Source organism: Colias eurytheme, chromosome 4 (assembly GCF_061535395.1).
Source record: "Colias eurytheme isolate Ceu_HAF_F1 chromosome 4, ilColEury1 Martin Lab GWU primary, whole genome shotgun sequence".
In the NCBI taxonomy this organism is placed as follows: Eukaryota; Metazoa; Arthropoda; class Insecta; order Lepidoptera; family Pieridae; genus Colias; species Colias eurytheme.
This window is the reverse complement of record NC_142983.1, coordinates 1,057,663-1,075,971: the sequence shown is the minus strand read 5'-3', so window position 1 is coordinate 1,075,971 and position 18,309 is coordinate 1,057,663. Positions and strand designations below refer to the sequence as shown.

The 18,309-nt window shown below is 31.6% G+C and overlaps 1 protein-coding gene across 1 annotated transcript in view; it reads right to left on the bottom strand.

The window, feature by feature from the left end:
* The window catches only part of bru3 (CUGBP Elav-like family member bruno 3), a 542,443-nt gene extending 529,675 nt beyond the window's left edge, over positions 1-12,768 (bottom strand). The window contains exon 1 of the mRNA XM_090120316.1: positions 12,423-12,768. Coding sequence (XP_089976442.1) covers positions 12,423-12,768 — 346 coding nt within the window. The remainder of the gene's footprint in view (positions 1-12,422) is intronic.
* Between the last annotated feature and the right edge of the window lie 5,541 nt (positions 12,769-18,309).

Sequence of the window (18,309 nt, the reverse complement as noted above, 5' to 3'; positions counted from 1 at the left end):
ACATTATGTATGATACGACGTATTAAATAAATGTTATAACAGTTTGTTTTGTATTTAATTCCATAATTACTTTTTACCATGCATACATATTTACATACCATATATCTAAAGACATTCAAAAGAATTTGAAATAGCTCTATTTCCAAGCAAACTTTCACAATATTTAATAATACCTTCGCCGTAATCGAACCCACGACCCCGCAATCACAAAAGATTTAATACAGAATATACCCTTCATAATACAAATTGGATGTACAGTATATACACCGAATATATAACAAATGGTTGCTACGATGCTACGAGTTATAATATAGTCTCCGTAGCATTCCGCTACGCCGTAGACATACGTATATCTAACCACGTATGAATATAAGTATCGGATTGCAAATATGTTATCTATACTATAATATTATAAAGCTGAAGAGTTTGTTTGTTTGAACGCGCTAATCTCGGGAACTACTGGTTCGATTTGAAAAATTATTTCGGTGTTGATAGCCCATTCATCGAGGAAGGCTATTATAGGCTATATATATATCATCTCGCTAAGACCAACAGGAGCGGAGCACTGCGGGTAAATACATAAAAAGGTGATCGAAAACTGACATTTTACGAATAAATGGTGTAATGTTAGTCTTTGTGGTATACAATTCATTCTATAATTCATGTACTTACTAAAAAAATAAAAATAAAGGTTATTTTGTACGAAAAGTCAAAACAATAATATAAATAAATAAATAATGCTGTACACGAAACAGTGATGACCTTGAATTACCCATACCAAGAACTCCATAAGGAAAAAGGAATGAACAATTCCAGGAAGCGTAATTGCACAATAATCCTAAAAGCAACATTTTCTAAGAAAACGTGTTTCCAAAATACATTCAAAGTGTATATATTTGTCTCACGGCGCGGTTTCACTACCGAAAAAAAGTAATTATTTCTATGACATATAGGGTATTCTAGCAAAAATTCAGTCATCAAAATTAGTTCGGTGGTTTTTGGCATCCAAACATTTTACCAACGTTCCTACGTTTATCATTTATTATTATTAAAAAGCCCATCATTGTTAGAATTATACCTAGATAGGTTAAATCCTATAGATATAGAATATAAAAGTTGTGTTAGTTACACGATTTGTAACTCAAGAACGGCTGCATGGATTTTAATGATTTTTGAGGTGATGGATTTGTTTCATTCCGGACTAGAATAATAACTCTTAAATATTATACCATTATATCGCAATGCTCTTTTTTTGATTGTTGATGATATGCACATTTTTATCTCTTATATATAAAAATGAATCGCAAAATGTGTTGGTAAGCGCATAACTCGAGAACGGCTGAACCGATTTCGATAATTCTTTTTTTATTATATTCCTTGACGTACGAGGATGGTTCTTATGTAGAGAAAACGTAAACATGTACCACGGGCGAAGCCGGGGTGGACCGCTAGTTTCAAATAAATGAAATCTACTAGCGTATAATATGTATAATAATCATTTATTATTTTATTATACGTTATTATTAATAATTATAAAAAAATATTATTTTATAAACAACATCACTAGTTTTTGGTGTGAACGCAAACGTCATAATTAACTATTTCAAAATAGTTTTTTACGGTTATTACACAATTAGGATTGTGGTGAATCATGTCATCATCATCATCATCAATATTCACGTTCAAAGCACACACACTCTTTCATCCCGCAGTCTCACAGCAATAACAATAACTATAAAACAAAAATCAACTCCATAAAAATCTAATTTAGCGGTGGTAAATACGTCAGGTAGATAAAACGGGACGTTTTAAATTTCCTTAACGCGTTAAATTTTCGTCGGGATTTATAACTTGTGCATAAGTTTGCGTAAAATATTCTACGAAATGAAAACTCCGAAGTATATAATCCAAGAGTAATAATTCTGCGGTTTTCAACGGGTTCGTATGAAATTCGGCTTTCATCTTTGCGATAGGTAAGGTGTAGGAATTGAGTCGCGTGCGTTATATAATGGTTTGCATCTAGTAGTTGTTTTGGATAAATAAATGTTTAGTTGATTGATGATTTGATTTATATGTTTGTTTGTTACACATAAATAATAAATAATATATTCATCACACGTGTCAGAAGTGATACTTCTTTGGCAACTTAAAAACGGTAAAAATCATGTCCTTTTTTGTGAAATTTACAATTTTAAAAAGATTAATTTTTAATGTTTCTTGATTTTTAATGATCATCTTAATATAAAAATAATGTCTATAACTTTTAATAGTTTTAAGGAAATGCAAAAATGCCACCATATTCAGTAAGATTAAACCTTTAAACCGCAAGCAATTTACTTAATATATTCCACCCTAATAAAAGTTATTATCAGAATGTGTGAGAAAGGAAAATATATTAATTGCTTTATCCCTTAAAATATCTCCGTTATCATGGAATCCTTTAGAAATTGTATTTATAATTAACTAGAGGTCCGCCCCGGCTTCGCCCGTGGTACATATTTCGCAATAAAAGGTAGCATATGTCCTTTCTCGGGTATCAAAATATCTCCATACCAAATTTCATGCAAATTGGTTCAGTAGTTTAGGCGTGATTGAGTAACAGACAGACAGAGTTACTTTCGCATTTATAATATTAGTATGGATTCGTATTTATACATATTATACGCGTACATGATATCACAGGTATTGTATTCTGATCTGACAATCTATACTAATATTATAAAGCTGAAGAGCTTGTTTGTTTCTTTGTTTGAACGCGCTAATCTCAGGAACTACTGGTCCGATTTGAAAAATTCTTTGGCTGTTAGATAGACCATTTATCGAGGAAGGCTATAGGCTATATATCATCTCGCTAAGACCAACAGGAGCGGAGCACTGCGGGTAAAACCGCGGAGCACAGCTAGTAATCTGTATTATGTATATTAACTTTAGATTGATATGATCGTATCATTTAAAAAATCTGTTAAATATAAAACGATTTCTTTTTTTTATATCTTCACATTAAGATAATACCGCCAATTGAACTTAGTTTAAGCTATCTGTTACTTAACTGTTTGTATATATTTTCTCTCTTATATATAAAGACAATAAAGAAAAAATAAATAAATTAAATAGGTTATAATACAGACTAAGACACACTACAATATCACGCAAGTGAAGGCTACAATATCACGCAAGTGAAGCCGTGTGTTTCTAGCTAGTCGTAAACTAAACTTCGTTACTACTCTATATTGCATGGAACGCGGATCACCAGGCCGATAAAGGGCAATCAGCCCTTAGGTAGCTTAATTAGGACCCTCTGTGCCCCAATTTAGTATATCGTGTAGTGACACCCCGTTGAATTTATGTTAGGGAATTGTGCGGTGTTGGCTAGATATATAATTTGAAGAGTTACCTTAAAATAACACATAACTAATTGATTTTAACAAAAAAAAGTTCAATAGGTGAGTACTGAACAAAATTTCAATGGGAAAGCACTAGATTTTAAATAGAAAAAGGGTCATCAAAATCAGTCCACCCAGTGGCATGTTCTGAGGTAACAAACCTAAAAACATATTGTCGAATTGAGAGTATCTCTTCTTTTTTAAGTCGTTTGTATATATTTCAATTTCACCTAAATTAATACAATGAGATGTTTTTATCTATTTTTCATTACTCAACCATGCAGCTATAATGTGCCATATGGAGCAGATGCATTTCAAACTTGTTTCACTGATCGATTTTCTTTATGGGAAAGCAGATAGAGCCATATCTAGAGTAATATCCTAATTTTGTGTTATGTTTGACATCAATAATTAATATGAATATAAGGGATATTGTTTGCTTATCATCACATAAATCAAATAAGTCCTAACCCATCATGAATCTGTAAAATTTCATTTGTAAAAACGTCTGCTGATTAATTTTATCACGCGTTTAACCCGGTTTAAAAGTCGTTCGGTCACTTGAGCAATATTTTCGTTCAATCGAGCAGAAAACACGGAACTTTTTTAAGCTTTTTCGAACCGCGTTCCAAACACTCGGTCTTTGAACCGGTCTATTCATTCGTTAACATATTACAACGTCTCGCTTCTTGCACTATGTGTTCTAGTGCAACGTGATAAGATTGCATTTCGTTTAACTACTGCGCACAGAAATTTGGTGAAAAACACACATTTCACCACTTAAATTGTAAAAATATTTCGATTTGTTGCAACATTTTTATCATTTTTAGTTGCTGTGTGGCTGCAGGTTTTTTAAAGTATCTTATTAAGATTAACGTATTTGTTTTTAATAAATATAAACCCAATATATAAATATACAACTCGTGTTGATAAAATATATTCCACGTTCGGAAAGCTTTTTTATAATATACATGAATTTGACAAAATTTTACTATGAAGCATATGTTATGACTTGTCAGCTTGTGTGTATTATATGAGAATAGAAGCTTGTTACATAATATTCACATTCAAGAGCTTTAAATTAATTAAAAACTTAACAATTGCAATAACACCGCACAATCAAACACATTTATGCCACTATTCACATTCACACAGATCAAACAACACAAAAACACACCAGAAAACCCTCAAAACCAAAACACTTGAATACTGAAACTTGATTAACATGCTCTGTTCAAACGCAATCAAGTGACTTCAAAGCGATAAGGTTCAGGACTTGTTATCAAAGCAAATAAAGATGAAGTGAGGCTGATTAGAGCGAAGTGATTTGCGTTGTTTGTGAATTTTCGAGAGTGTTTCTTGTAATTGCTAGGTGTTGCATGTGTGGATTTTTGAAGTGAAACTTCTATAGGCGCGTTGAGAGTAAAATTTGATTCGCGTCATGGCAATAACGTCACGTCATGGAGTAAGGCGACGATTTCGGTATCCTTGAATCTTGCCAAAGAAGTTACACTACTGACACGTGTACTCGGCATACACGCTCTTTTTTTATTTTATACGAGAGCAGTGTAGATAAAGATGTATCTACACAAGCTGTTGATCTTTATAGCATATGATGTTTCAGAGCATTTCCTAGTCATTATTATCATAGACCAATTTTGTACATACATCTAATCTTCTTTAGTTTTTTTGTTGTTTATTTTGGCTTTTGTACATATTGGGTAGAACGATGAAGACTTTTTTAAATCAGTTCTTCCTGTTATTAGTGCGTTCAAACAAACAAACATTTCAGCTTAATATTATTAAGTATGGATAGAGAAGATAGATAGAAAATACCGACTTGTATTCGCATAGATAATATTATATTATGTATTATGCGTAGATAATGTATATTATGTATATAATAGTTTCGTAAGAAAAAACAAACACACAAATTACCGAATATTACTTCAAGTTCCCTAAATATCGTAAAAAGCACATAAAACACTCGTATCATCCAACATAACCTTACCTAATACGTTTCATGTTTGCGTTAATCTTCACGGTCACAACAAAAGAAATGAACAGAAAGGGACGGAGAGTAAAAGCTAAATATTTTTATTTGCTTGTAAATTTGTATGAAGCATTGATAGAATCAATGTAACATTCTAGATGTTCTCTTATTCATTTAATAAATTAACATAATTTTAGTAATCAATGAACTTTTTTATACGTTTAGTAACTGGTAATTTAATATTATGTACTTCATATTTACACGCAATAAATTATCATGAGATTATTGTGTAGGATAGAAATTAGGCTAGAAATGTTTATTTTTGCAAGTATTGAAATAAAGATTATAAATAAAAATCATCAAAGAATAAATACAGTTTATTATTCATATGAATATTCTAAAAATAGTATATTACGCTTGAACAAACTAAATACAATCTAAAAATAATTCCAGGAAATTCGTATTCTTAATACCTCAGAATTTTGGGGTGATCGCAGCTTCGCACCCTTCCGGATTATTGATCGAAAGAGGGATGGATAGGTGCCTAATATCTTGTGCGGGGTTGTATTTCGGGCCTGTGGTTTACTGGTATATTTTTAAACTGGTAGCTTGAATAAATTAATGTTACTAGTAAAGACATGAAAGGTGTGACACGAAATTTATTTTATTTAGATTTAGATAATTAAAGATCAATTCACGCTATTTTGAGGAAAAAGAAATAACGTAAAATTTTATCAATGAATGTCATACTGAATACTTTTTAGCTTTTTCAATAAATAATTATTCATTCGATACAATAGATCGAAAACAATTTAAAAACCTATGAATCTCATGCGAATATAAGTAATATAAGTACATTGAAATGAGAAAGAAAATGATTTATTGCCTACTATTTTATTTCTCTTGCATCTAAAGCGTCGACAAATATTTCAAAAACATATTCCGCGTCAAATTCTACACAGAACATTCAACGCTATGAATTATTGGCTTTCACTTCCGAACGAAATTTCACTTATTTTATATCACAAAATGTTCAGTAGTTTTTAAAGAAAAACCCCAGGCTTGTGGCGGAAGCGTCGAATGTCAAATTTTCAATGCAATTGTGAGAGGGTGGCACGGCAATATTCCGGAATAGGTAATTGTATCAAAAACGATGCATGGTTTGGACTATAAAGTTCAGCTTTTTGGTAGCTAAACACTTTGTAAATATGTGTACCCATCTGTTTAAAAAATATTTAACAAATATACCTGGGTATATAGAAGTATATATGTAATTAAATTATTAATAAATCGTTTGCCTCGCCTGGTATTTATTAAATTTATTTGGCTGATTTAAACAATAATATAGTACTAAATAGTACGGTGTTCGTTGGCTAATTTTATGAATGTTCTTTCACTATCAAGTGAGTCGACCTACAGAAGAAAGAAAGCAAAGCATATATTAGATACACCAATAAATTACTATTTATTTTAAGCATTGGTAGTTTAACTTGGGTTAAACGAGGAAATTGAACGAACCCACGATACCAAGATATATACTTAAGTTAAACTATACTTTAGTTTGTATATAAAACTCAAAAGAACGGGTTAGAAGCAAAGCCACGGGCAAAAGCAAGTGCGCAGAACGTGATTGCAGCTATTAAAGTATATGCAGGTATAATTAAACTTGTAATCGCAGCCATTACTTGTTATTAGTCTTATCTCAAGAATTTTACATTGATTGGAGCAATTAACACGATACGGATTTAGAAGGGCGTATTTCAATTAAACTATACTAATAATACACTCGGCTTCGCTTTCCGTTTCCTATACAAGACTTATATTTCAGTTATTTTATGTGTTTTCTAGTTTCTTACTTAAATATAATATTATCTACTACGCAAATTACTAAAAGCATCTAAAATCATATTATATTAGTTTAGACGTGATCACGAAACAGATAGGCAAAAGTTATAACATTAGCATTGAAGAATGGAGGATACAAAAAAATACAAAAAAAATGTTGAGTTCGATTCGAATCCAAAGCTTTTGCACTATTTTAGCTTATAAGAATGTTGAAATCCCAATGATCGTTGTATTGTAACATTTTTCACCTTTTAAATATTCAAATGTTATTTTTCATTTTATGGATCTTGATAATTATTAAAGAGATAATACCAATGTCCAATATATCTCACTTAAATTGTATGCAGCTTTATTCAACGTCCAATATAGCAAGGATACGATTTACAAACAATTCCAACGTCTCTTTGCTAAATAAAAGCAAAATTTATTTACAACTTTTGTTTCCAAAATATCGGCGAAAATATTAAATGAAATGTATGGACATTGTATTTACGTCTAAGTTAAAATTAAAAATATAATTTTGTTAAATTATCGCGTCGTTGTTAATCAGCAATTAAACACATAGTTTTCTAAATATAATGAGGAAATATTTGCTAAAAAGTTACTTCTCGCTCGTATAAGGTTTGATTATTTTATCTAGTGTGGACTTGGGTGAAGTCGGGGCAAGCAGCCAGTTAATCAATAAACATTTCAATACATTATATTTTGATAAAAGTATAAATTTAACTATATTTAAAAGCTTAACTATATTATAAAATAAATAATGGACGCAATTCAAGCATGATCTAAATCACTGGAATTGTTTCAAAATTGTTTTGATTCGATGAATTCACAGAATTATATGTATTTAAATGCACTTATTTTGATATGTTTGAGCGTACACTCTACAACGCGATATTGCAAAAATATTAAATAATTTTATTTTAAACTAGCTCTGCCCCGCGGTTTTACTCTCATTACTCCTATTGGTCTTAGTATAATAATATATAGCTTATAACCATTCTCGACAAATGAATTATCTAATAATGAAATTATGTTTCAAATCGGATCCGCGATTTCTGAGTTTAGTGTGGACAAGTAAACAAACAAATAATCAACTCTTCAGCTTTATAATGTTGGTATAGACTTGCTATAAAAAGATCAAGATAAAAATAATATATTTTGCATTAATAAATAATAGACTGTCGCTATAAATAAATAAATAATTCAGGCGTTAGCTACAAAACACGGTTGGAAAGAACAATTAAATTTTTAATTTTATGCAATCTTGATGTAGTTCTATAATTTTCAACATTATAATTTGTAAATGTTGGCTATAGCGTTATCTATTCCCTTGATGAATGAGCGTTCTGAATCGTTTACATAGTGTAACCTATTTAGATTAAAATTAATAAGTAATACGTCATATCTTCGATAAATATAGTGGAGGAAAAAATGATTTTATTCCATTTAAAAAAGGACATAAAATAACATAATTATGTATACTACTAGCTTACCGCCCGCAGCTTCACCCGCTTTGTCTAAAACCTAATAAATTATATGAAAATGAAAAATGAAATGAAAAATATTTATTTGGACCCACATTATAAAAAGTTTACATACATGAGACACGACGATCGCCTAAACTAGGTACTAGACCTGTGCTATAGGCGATCGACGCTTTCCACTCCTATGACACAGTGCCATTATAACGTGAGTAAAAACGTAGGTAAAGATAGTAACGTGAGTATGTGTGTGTGTGTGTGTGTGTGTGTGAGTGTGTAGGTGTGAGTGTGTACGAGGATGCGTGCATAATATAGTAATAGATAAGGTTTACATACCTAATACATTTGATTTAAAAAAAAAAAAAAAAAAAAAAAAAGTTAGATTTATACAAATTACATTTTTACACATTAAATTATTACACATTACATTATAATAATATATTATTACACAATTAACATTATTACACATTATTAGTTCATAATTTTAGCAATTCTTCGGTTTCTACGTATGATAAGGTAAGTAACATGCTTGTGGTTTTATTTTTTAGGTTAAAATATGTCATGTTGCGGATATTTAATATTTTATACTAAAACCTCTTGAATTACTCTATCTATTAAAAAAAACCGCATCAAAATCCGTTGCGTAGTTTTAAAGATTTAAGCATACAAAGGGACATAGGGAAATAGGGACAGAGAAAGCGACTTTGTTTTATACTATGTAGTGATAATATAATATTACATAAGGATACAATTGCTATTAGTCCTTAGAGCTCTTATATACGTAGATAGAAGGCACCTCTACCTTGTTTATACTTACGCGTCCATCCTCAACATATTTACTATGCACATACGCATTAGAAAAGCGTTTATTCATGGTTGCAATTTTTTTTCACCTTTTAATAACCTGAATTAAGAATCTAATTCAAACTGAACTATGAGTTCAATCTATTTTCTATATTTTACAAGCTCTATATTACATATAGCCATCTGGTACCATAATTTCGGCAAGCAATTTCTACAGAGAGCCGGCAAGAAACTGTACAGAGTTTAAACTAAGTTAGAGCCCCCTAATGGTGTATAATACAATCACATCCACAGCACTCTATATAAAAGTTATTAAATTACCTATTAGTTCTAGTATAGAGTATCTACTTATAAATATAGGGATGTATTAAGCCTATCAAACTTAGGGAGTGTCATGCCCACTTAGACGTATCATATAGTAAATAAAGTAATAGTCTTATTTGCTGAACCCATCATGATATCTCCCGAGACGAGAAATAAAAATAATCCCAAATATAAGAGGGTATAATCTATCTTATCACCTATTAGCTGAACGAAAGTTTATTTATATTGTGACTATATTTTGGATATATCTATTAGTATAGTCCATTATCTATACTAGTATAAAGTTGTTTCTGCGTAATTTCACATGGTATGTAACTCATTCATATTTCACTTTACGCCAGATCTGTCTTCTGTTAGTACAGAACACTGCTGTAGTCAGCACACTGCTAGAAAACACCAAGTATTGTTACTGTGTACAGTATTGTTGTGTGTTATTTAATCTTAATTTTGATATACATAATTTCATATAATATATAATCACGTTGTAACAAAAACAGTTATGTCTGACAGACCTATTGTTCAATCTTACATTCCTTGTCATAAGACACCACAACAACCAGCTCCAAAATGTTAATCACAACATATAACATGATGAACAACATATACCATATTGAACAAAAGGAACATGTTGAACAACATCTAATACATTGAACAAAATATACTAGGTTGAACAGTATATAACATGTTCAACAAAATATACCAAGTTGAACAATATGTAACAATATGTTGAACACAACAATAGTTACAATCGATATCACAAGCACAGTCAGTAAAGGCTTAACGTGTGTCGACGAGGCACGCCGCAAAATGAATTACAGTTTTTATTGTTTGCATCGCTATCCGTACATAATCCGCGAATAACGTAACTGTATTTATTATTGTTACGTTGATATGCTGAATTACTCGCTGGCCAATGATTAATGACTGCTGTTATGCATTTTTAAATGCTATTCATTGGAAGGCGGTTTTAAAGAACAATGATGTATGAAGGATGGATGTTTGTTGTGACTTTTAGCTTTGGGTGTTTTGTTTTCTTATGTATTGATGGAAATTCATCTTTAATTATATGAATTATATCAAAGGAATAGTTCATGCAAATAATTTAATTAATTATATATTTTCAAATAAATAAGAACTTGAAGTTTTATGCGTTTAATGATAAAAAGGAAACTAACGTGTTAATGAGTATAATCTATATGGTTTTAATATTTCCCTTTAAACTACCTCACACGCTCTTTCACACACATAAACACATTCCAAAAATTAAAGAAAACAATTTTTGTAAAGGTATTGTTCTCTGCCATTGTGGTATAAAAAGATAAAGTCAATTTGACACGCAACAAAATGGCCACTGTAGCAATTCACAGATGGAACTTCGGAAAGACAAATAAATAACACAAAGAGCGGAAACGGCCCATAATTTGAAGGCATATTTCCCGCGAATCGAAATTGAAAGTAAAGTCCGATTCATCAAGAGATTCCGCTCTAAGTGTCGTAAATAATATTTATTCTGTTTGTTTCATTCGAGAAAATTATAACGGCATTGTGCAGTAAATGAAATTTTTTGTCATTTTTCAAAGTTGCGCTATATAATGGGTATCTATGCTCGAGCGGTGTAATACAATATTTGTATAATATTTCAATTAGTAAGTGTCGACAATTGCTGCAAATTGAATTAAATTTCAAAAATTTCATCAGCACTTTAATATATAAATATTAACTTTATACTGTTTAAAATAAATGATATCCCTATAAAATTGATTCAAAAATTCATTATCGATCCCTAAAAAAGCCCATACTGACGTTTATTAAATAAGGTGAGTATTTTTAACTAGGAAATCAAAATGCATGATCAAGAAATGATTAATACCTGCTTTAATTAAAACGATATAGTATATAATTAGACGAAGTTAATTAAGACCTTCCACTATTTTATACACACCTAATAATATAGATACCTATTTATAAATAAGTTATGCATACTGTATACTTAAATATAAGATCATCCATACACCAAAATCACAAGGTCGATATCATCAAAATATGTCAAATATGCACTTCCCAAACTTGTAACGGCTCTACAAAAATCGAAAGGGCTTCAAAAATACGAGAGACATTCCAGCTGGCCAGTGTAATACCCCCTCGACTGGCTCTTGAACGTGCTACGGTATCACATAAAGAAAATAAAAGAGCAATACTTACGCTATTTTTATATACGTAAATAAATTATTTACCTCACTTCCTGGTGAAATAATGTTAAGGTTTATGTTTAGTATAAGATGTAAAAAATACCGTTTATTTACTACATAATTATTATATTGTATTTGAATATAATGCTTTAGAACTAGAATCATCAATCAGGCCTAAGAATATCCAAAGTTAAGTTTTCAATTTTGTTCATGTATCGACGTTGTAATCATCATCAATGTGTAATAATATTTGTAATAATTCATATACAATATTGAAAAAAAATCCACACTAACATCTGTATATGGTAATCAAATAAATATCAAGATTATCCTCACAATTAACTCGCAATGTTTATGTTAAAACAAAACCGACTATACCTAGCACACAACATTAACCCACCTTTATGCATGCCAGTGTGTTTATCTTTCAACACTGTCAGCTCATAAATCTTGCCGAACTCCTCAAACATCGGTCGCAAGTCCTTTTCCTCGAGGTGCCGGGGGATCTGGCCGATGAACAGCTTGACAGCGTCCTTGCCGGCGCCCGGTGGGGCCCCCGTGCGCTCCGCCGGCGTCAGCGGCGACGAGCGCCGGGTCTCCGACGCGCTGTGCACCGGCGTCGAAGGCATCGACGTCACCATACGCACGGGAGCCTCCTGCGTCGGGCTCACCGCCTTCACCAGTTGATTCTGCATGAAGCTCGGAAACAACACCCCCGGCGTACACAGATTCGCACCCACCAACATGTCTATCACAGTATTTAACTTACAATCACAGCGATTTGTACTACGTTTTCTTACTCTATAAATTCGGTTTTGTTTTAAAGCTTTCGCGGGCTATTTACTTTCGGAGGGCGAAGGGTGAACGCGTTAGTGTGAGTGTTTTGTGTCTGTTTGTGTCTCGCTCGCGTAATGCGTAATGTTATCGATCTTTATAGTAGAGGCTCAGACCTCGTATATTTCACCCACTCAATGTTTCACACGTGCTGTGATAAACAAGTTTTCTTGAGACGGATTTTTTTAACACTTAATTTTCTTACCGATATTTACACTAAATATATCTACGAGATTGGCACATAATTAGGTACTGGATAGGTTTGAGCGCGTAAACTATAAATTAAAGTGCACTAGATTTTCAATTCACGAACGAAACTAGTGCGAACCCGTGTGCAGTTAGTGTTTACGTGCCGGAGCGCATGCCGTTCTGTTTACAAACAAACCACGCAAACCACACTATTTTTAATTCCAAATATTCCGTAAAATTCGTAAACACAGCGCGCACAACGTCGTTCACTTAGCACTAAATCTAGAAGCACATCGAATATTTACAATCAACAGCTACGCTATAAAACACTCTACAACGACGAACGAAGACGCGACGCACAAAAACACAAGACATACGAACTAAATTAGGCAACAAATTTGCCGTGTACCCGTCTGTATGTCTACATGTCCACTAACCTAAAATTCCCTCTCGGTCCTTTCATAGCGTACGCTATGGGGAGATCTTGTATTAGTCCTCCCTTTCGCTCGCCCTCAGATATTTAGCTAGGCAAGTGAACTCGCTCACGTTTATTATTACGAATCTTCTTGAGATGTGCGGAATTATTGTTGACATATTTGTGAGTATAAAGTTCAATTGTTGTTGGCTACGTTTTGAGCGTTTTCGTGGGCGCTACGGCGTAGCACGCTTTTAAAATACATTTATTGAATGGGTGTCGTATATTTTGGTGTAATTTGTGTTTCTTTACGTTTTATAATGCCGTTTTTAGTTATATAATAATGATTTATTGTGTATTTATTAGTGGATAACGAGTTATTTTATATTTTTTGTAGATTTGTGTAATTTTCAATTATGTAATGAATCAAATGGTCATAAATTATACATTTAATTATAAATAAGTATTTAAATCTTTATTTGTAAGATTATAAATAATGTAAATGGTTTGATACTACTCTTTAAAATACTTACATATTATTTTTTATGATAATATGTAGCAATATAATATTATCATAAAAACTAATATATAACAAATAAAAAGAAATACATTTTTGTCATTATAATTAATATCTGTGATATTTTTATAAGAAGTATTTATTTTTAATTCTATATTGTCGCTTTGTTTTTATATTTTCTCATTAACCGCAGAAACTATACCCTCCTTAATATTTCACGTATAATACGCAAGTAATACGAAACAATAAACCTCTAAACAGCGATCAATATCAAATAATTCAATAAAAGCCGACCAAAAACTTTGGTCCTGAATTATTTATCCGGCCCTCAGGAGGCAATCGTAAAACGGAACGAGAAATTCGCTAAAAAGGTCTTCAGCATTTGGTCGGACTATAACTCAAGAGCCGAAATAGCAGGGGCTCCACCCCCCGCCCCGCGCCCCGCGCCTCAGAGGAATCCGCCCTTAATAGCTGTTTAGAAAAATATATCAAAAATTTTCGGTACAGCCATGGCGCTGGGACGTAATTTATCATATTTTTTTATGGAAAATTCTCGTAAAATTCAATTATGCCGCGAAGGTTTTAAACTTTTATGGAGCTGGGCTTCCTTCCGAAAGTCGTCAAATTACCGAGATGTGAATGTTGAATAACATAAAATGATTGTCGTAAACATACTGTTAATTAAACATTATTTATTATGTACTTAAAGCCCTTGTTATGTCCTCTAAATCTTCCTTCAATGGATCATTTATTGCAATAAGTAATATCTATCATTCAATACGTAATATCTATAATTCAATATTCAATTTAAATTCAAAGAAAATTTTCTTTTTCAAAATTGGGAAATATTGATTTTCATCAATCGGAAAATACCCATAAAAATAACAAACACCAACAATTCAACCATTTATTGTTTATTCCTTCATTCAAATATATATTAATTGTATTGGTGGCAAGCACAGATTGACATTCGTTGGTTTGGACTACATCCAAGCGTCATTCTACAAACTCGTTTTGTATATTCGAAGTTTATTTTACTAATCTATATATTCTACTAGCGGTCCGCCCCGGCTTCGCCCGTGGTACCTACATATTTAAAATATCCTATCTCTCAAGTTGGATCGAACTGCACATGGTGTGCGAATTTTATTATAATCGGTGAAGTGGTTTAGGAGTCCATTGAGGACAAACATTGTGACACGAGATTTATATATATATTTATTATCTATACATATAAAAAAATCATAGGAAAGTCAAAACTATACATTGAATATTTTTAAGAATACTGGGGGCGTGATGTGCAATCGATATCGAAGCCAAAAATACAGATTTTGAAAATATACAATTTTCAAAATCTGTATTAACGGGTAGATTAGGTCAAGATATAGGCTAAGACCAATAATTATAGGAATGGGAGTAAAACCGCGGGACATAGCTAGTGTTAAATAGTAACTCATCGATATTCTGTGACAATTTATTGGGCAAGTTTCTGTTATTGAAGTCAGAGATTCTCCATCAAACCAAACAATTATTTAGAGTGTGTTATGATGTCAGGAATAAATCATGAATGTTTTTTCATACATTTACTGTATAGCTGATACGAAATTAGGACCTTGTTATATTATTTTATTTTTAAATAATATGCAATTTATGATAGTACGTAAGTCTTACTTTGAAATGTTAAATACTAGGATTGAAAAGGGCTGTTACTAAAAAAAAACATCCTATGCTCTCCATTTCTGTATTAAGTATATTTAACTAATGTTTTAAATCATTTTTATACTATTGGAAGTTCTCTTCTTTTTTTTAATAATGTCATTATTAAATACATAAGATAAAATATAAAATATAATGTACGTTTATAACTAGATGCAGATTCTTACACTACATTGAATAAAAACTCTATATTTAGCTCTATAATAAGTAAAATTAGTTATTTATTACAATTAGTGTGTATCTAATATCTAATATCTTAATTCTTAATACTATTATAAAGGCGAAAATGGATGTATGGATGTATGGATGTATGGATGTATGGATGTTTGTTACTCTTTCACGTAAAAACTACTGAACCGATTACAATGAAATTTAGCACACATATAGAGGGTAACTTGGATTAACACATAGGATAGTTTTTATCCCGGAAATCCCACGGGAACGGGAACTATGCGGGTTTTCCTTTGCAAACGTGGGCGAAGCCGCGGGCGGAAATCTAGTTTAATATAATATCCAGATGTTTATATGGTATAATATAATAATAAATATTGAAACACTGTAAATACAATTATATCAATGTTTTATAATATTCCTCAACAAAATAAAATCTTAATACTTTTATAATGCGTTCTAATAAAAATATAACAGAAATACACACAAATATTCAACTTAAACGGTTTCATTCAAATTCAATTGCAAAAGAAATACCTAACACATTTTTATGCGTCTCTGTATTGATATAGAATGTTCGAGAGAGTTCTAATGTTGAATGGAGGTTCAGGAAATGGCGCGAAGGGACAATGTAGCTGTTACTGTGTGTGTGGGGTGGATATGTGCGTGTGTGTGTAATTTTGGTTCCGTGTTTTTCTTACTATGTGAATGTATGTTAAATATGAAGATGTTGTATTTGAATTGAGTCATATGAAGGTTACAATATGGAGCAATGATTCGATAATTGACTTCTTTTTTTTAATGTGAAACTTTTTTGGGCGCGTTGAGGGTAAAATTTCAAGGTCGCGTCTATCAATAGTAGTAGTCAAGTATATCAATACCGTCACGTCATGGAGTAAAGCGAAACTTTTGGTATCTTTGAATCTTGCCATAGAAGTTTCACTTCTGACACGCGTGCGTACACACGCTCTATTTTTATTTTTCGATAGTTTAAATTTACAGGTATATTTTTCGATTATGGTTTCCTGAAAGAATAAAACTAGAGTTTGTAATAGTAAATTATAACTGTGTTCTTAACTTGTTTATTACAAACTTTCAGTGTAACCGAAGCCTAGAAAAACAAACGTATGTGGGACAATATATATGACACTAACTGTACAATACCTAACTGTAGGGAAAATTTATTTGTTCTGTTTCAGTAATCTTTTAGTTTGGTTATGCAGCATAATATAACAGTTTATTATTTAAGAAATTAAACATTTTCGCAATATTTGTACATGCTATTGAAGAGCATAAGATTTATGAAGAACTCGACCGTGGTACATGTTTACGTTTTCTCTACATAAGAACCATCCTCGTACTTCAAGGTATATAATAAAAAAAGAATTATCGAAATCGGTTCAGCCGTTCTCAAGTTATGCGCTTACCAACACATTTTGCGATTCATTTTTATATATAAGAAGAAGATAAGCTTACTTTTCAGACATGCATTGAATCATTGTTAAGTTGTATTATTTTTCATCATATAGAAATGGGAAAACTAGAACCAATTCTAGGAAATCATTTTGTATACATCTGAATTTTATTTATGATAAAATATAATTATAAATTAGTACTCCCACATCCTGTTAAGCATAGAAAAAGTATTTACAAATAATAATTTGAAAAACATCACACTTCAAGGTGAAACCATCGAACCAAAAAAGTAGAGCACAGAGCGATGGGGGTGCAAGCAATTCTGTATCTATTCATGCAAAATTAAAGCCTATTTTTTCGTGTAAAGGTATAATTTACACTGACCCAGTCAAATACTATTTATGTCCTAGACTTAGTAAACTAGATACCGCTGTTTTTAATTACTATTTATGTGAGTAACATTTTTCCATACATTGAATTATCTAAAATTTTCTTCATCTGTTCCGATTTATGTTAAAATAGCTGGATGTTTTGAAGAAAATTTCACAGCCAAATTAATTAGCAGAAATTTAAAATATACACAGTTTATTCCAGAAAAAGAAATGAATTCTCGGTACAATTACTAAATTGACGAATTTATTGTTACTTTACACAATAATAATTTTCTAAATAATATTTTATATAATTATTTTGCTAATTTCAACTAATCAAACATGAAATTTTTAATAAATATATACAGTTTTTTTATAAATTTACTACTCCTAATTACCTAACTTCATCCAGCATACTATATCGATGGGTCCACAGCATCCTATAGTCGGATACAGTTCCCTTTGTGTTTCTAACATCTCCCAAAAGGACAAAATAGCCCTCACAGTAGCCTGTCTTTGGTTCTGACGTTTAGAACATTTGTTTGTGTTTCTAACGGCTTTGTCAGATAGAAAGCGTGCATAGCGCGCGTCAGATCGCTAAGGTGACGCCGCGCTACGCCAAATTTTTCTCTACTTCGAGGTCTAACAGAGTAACAAC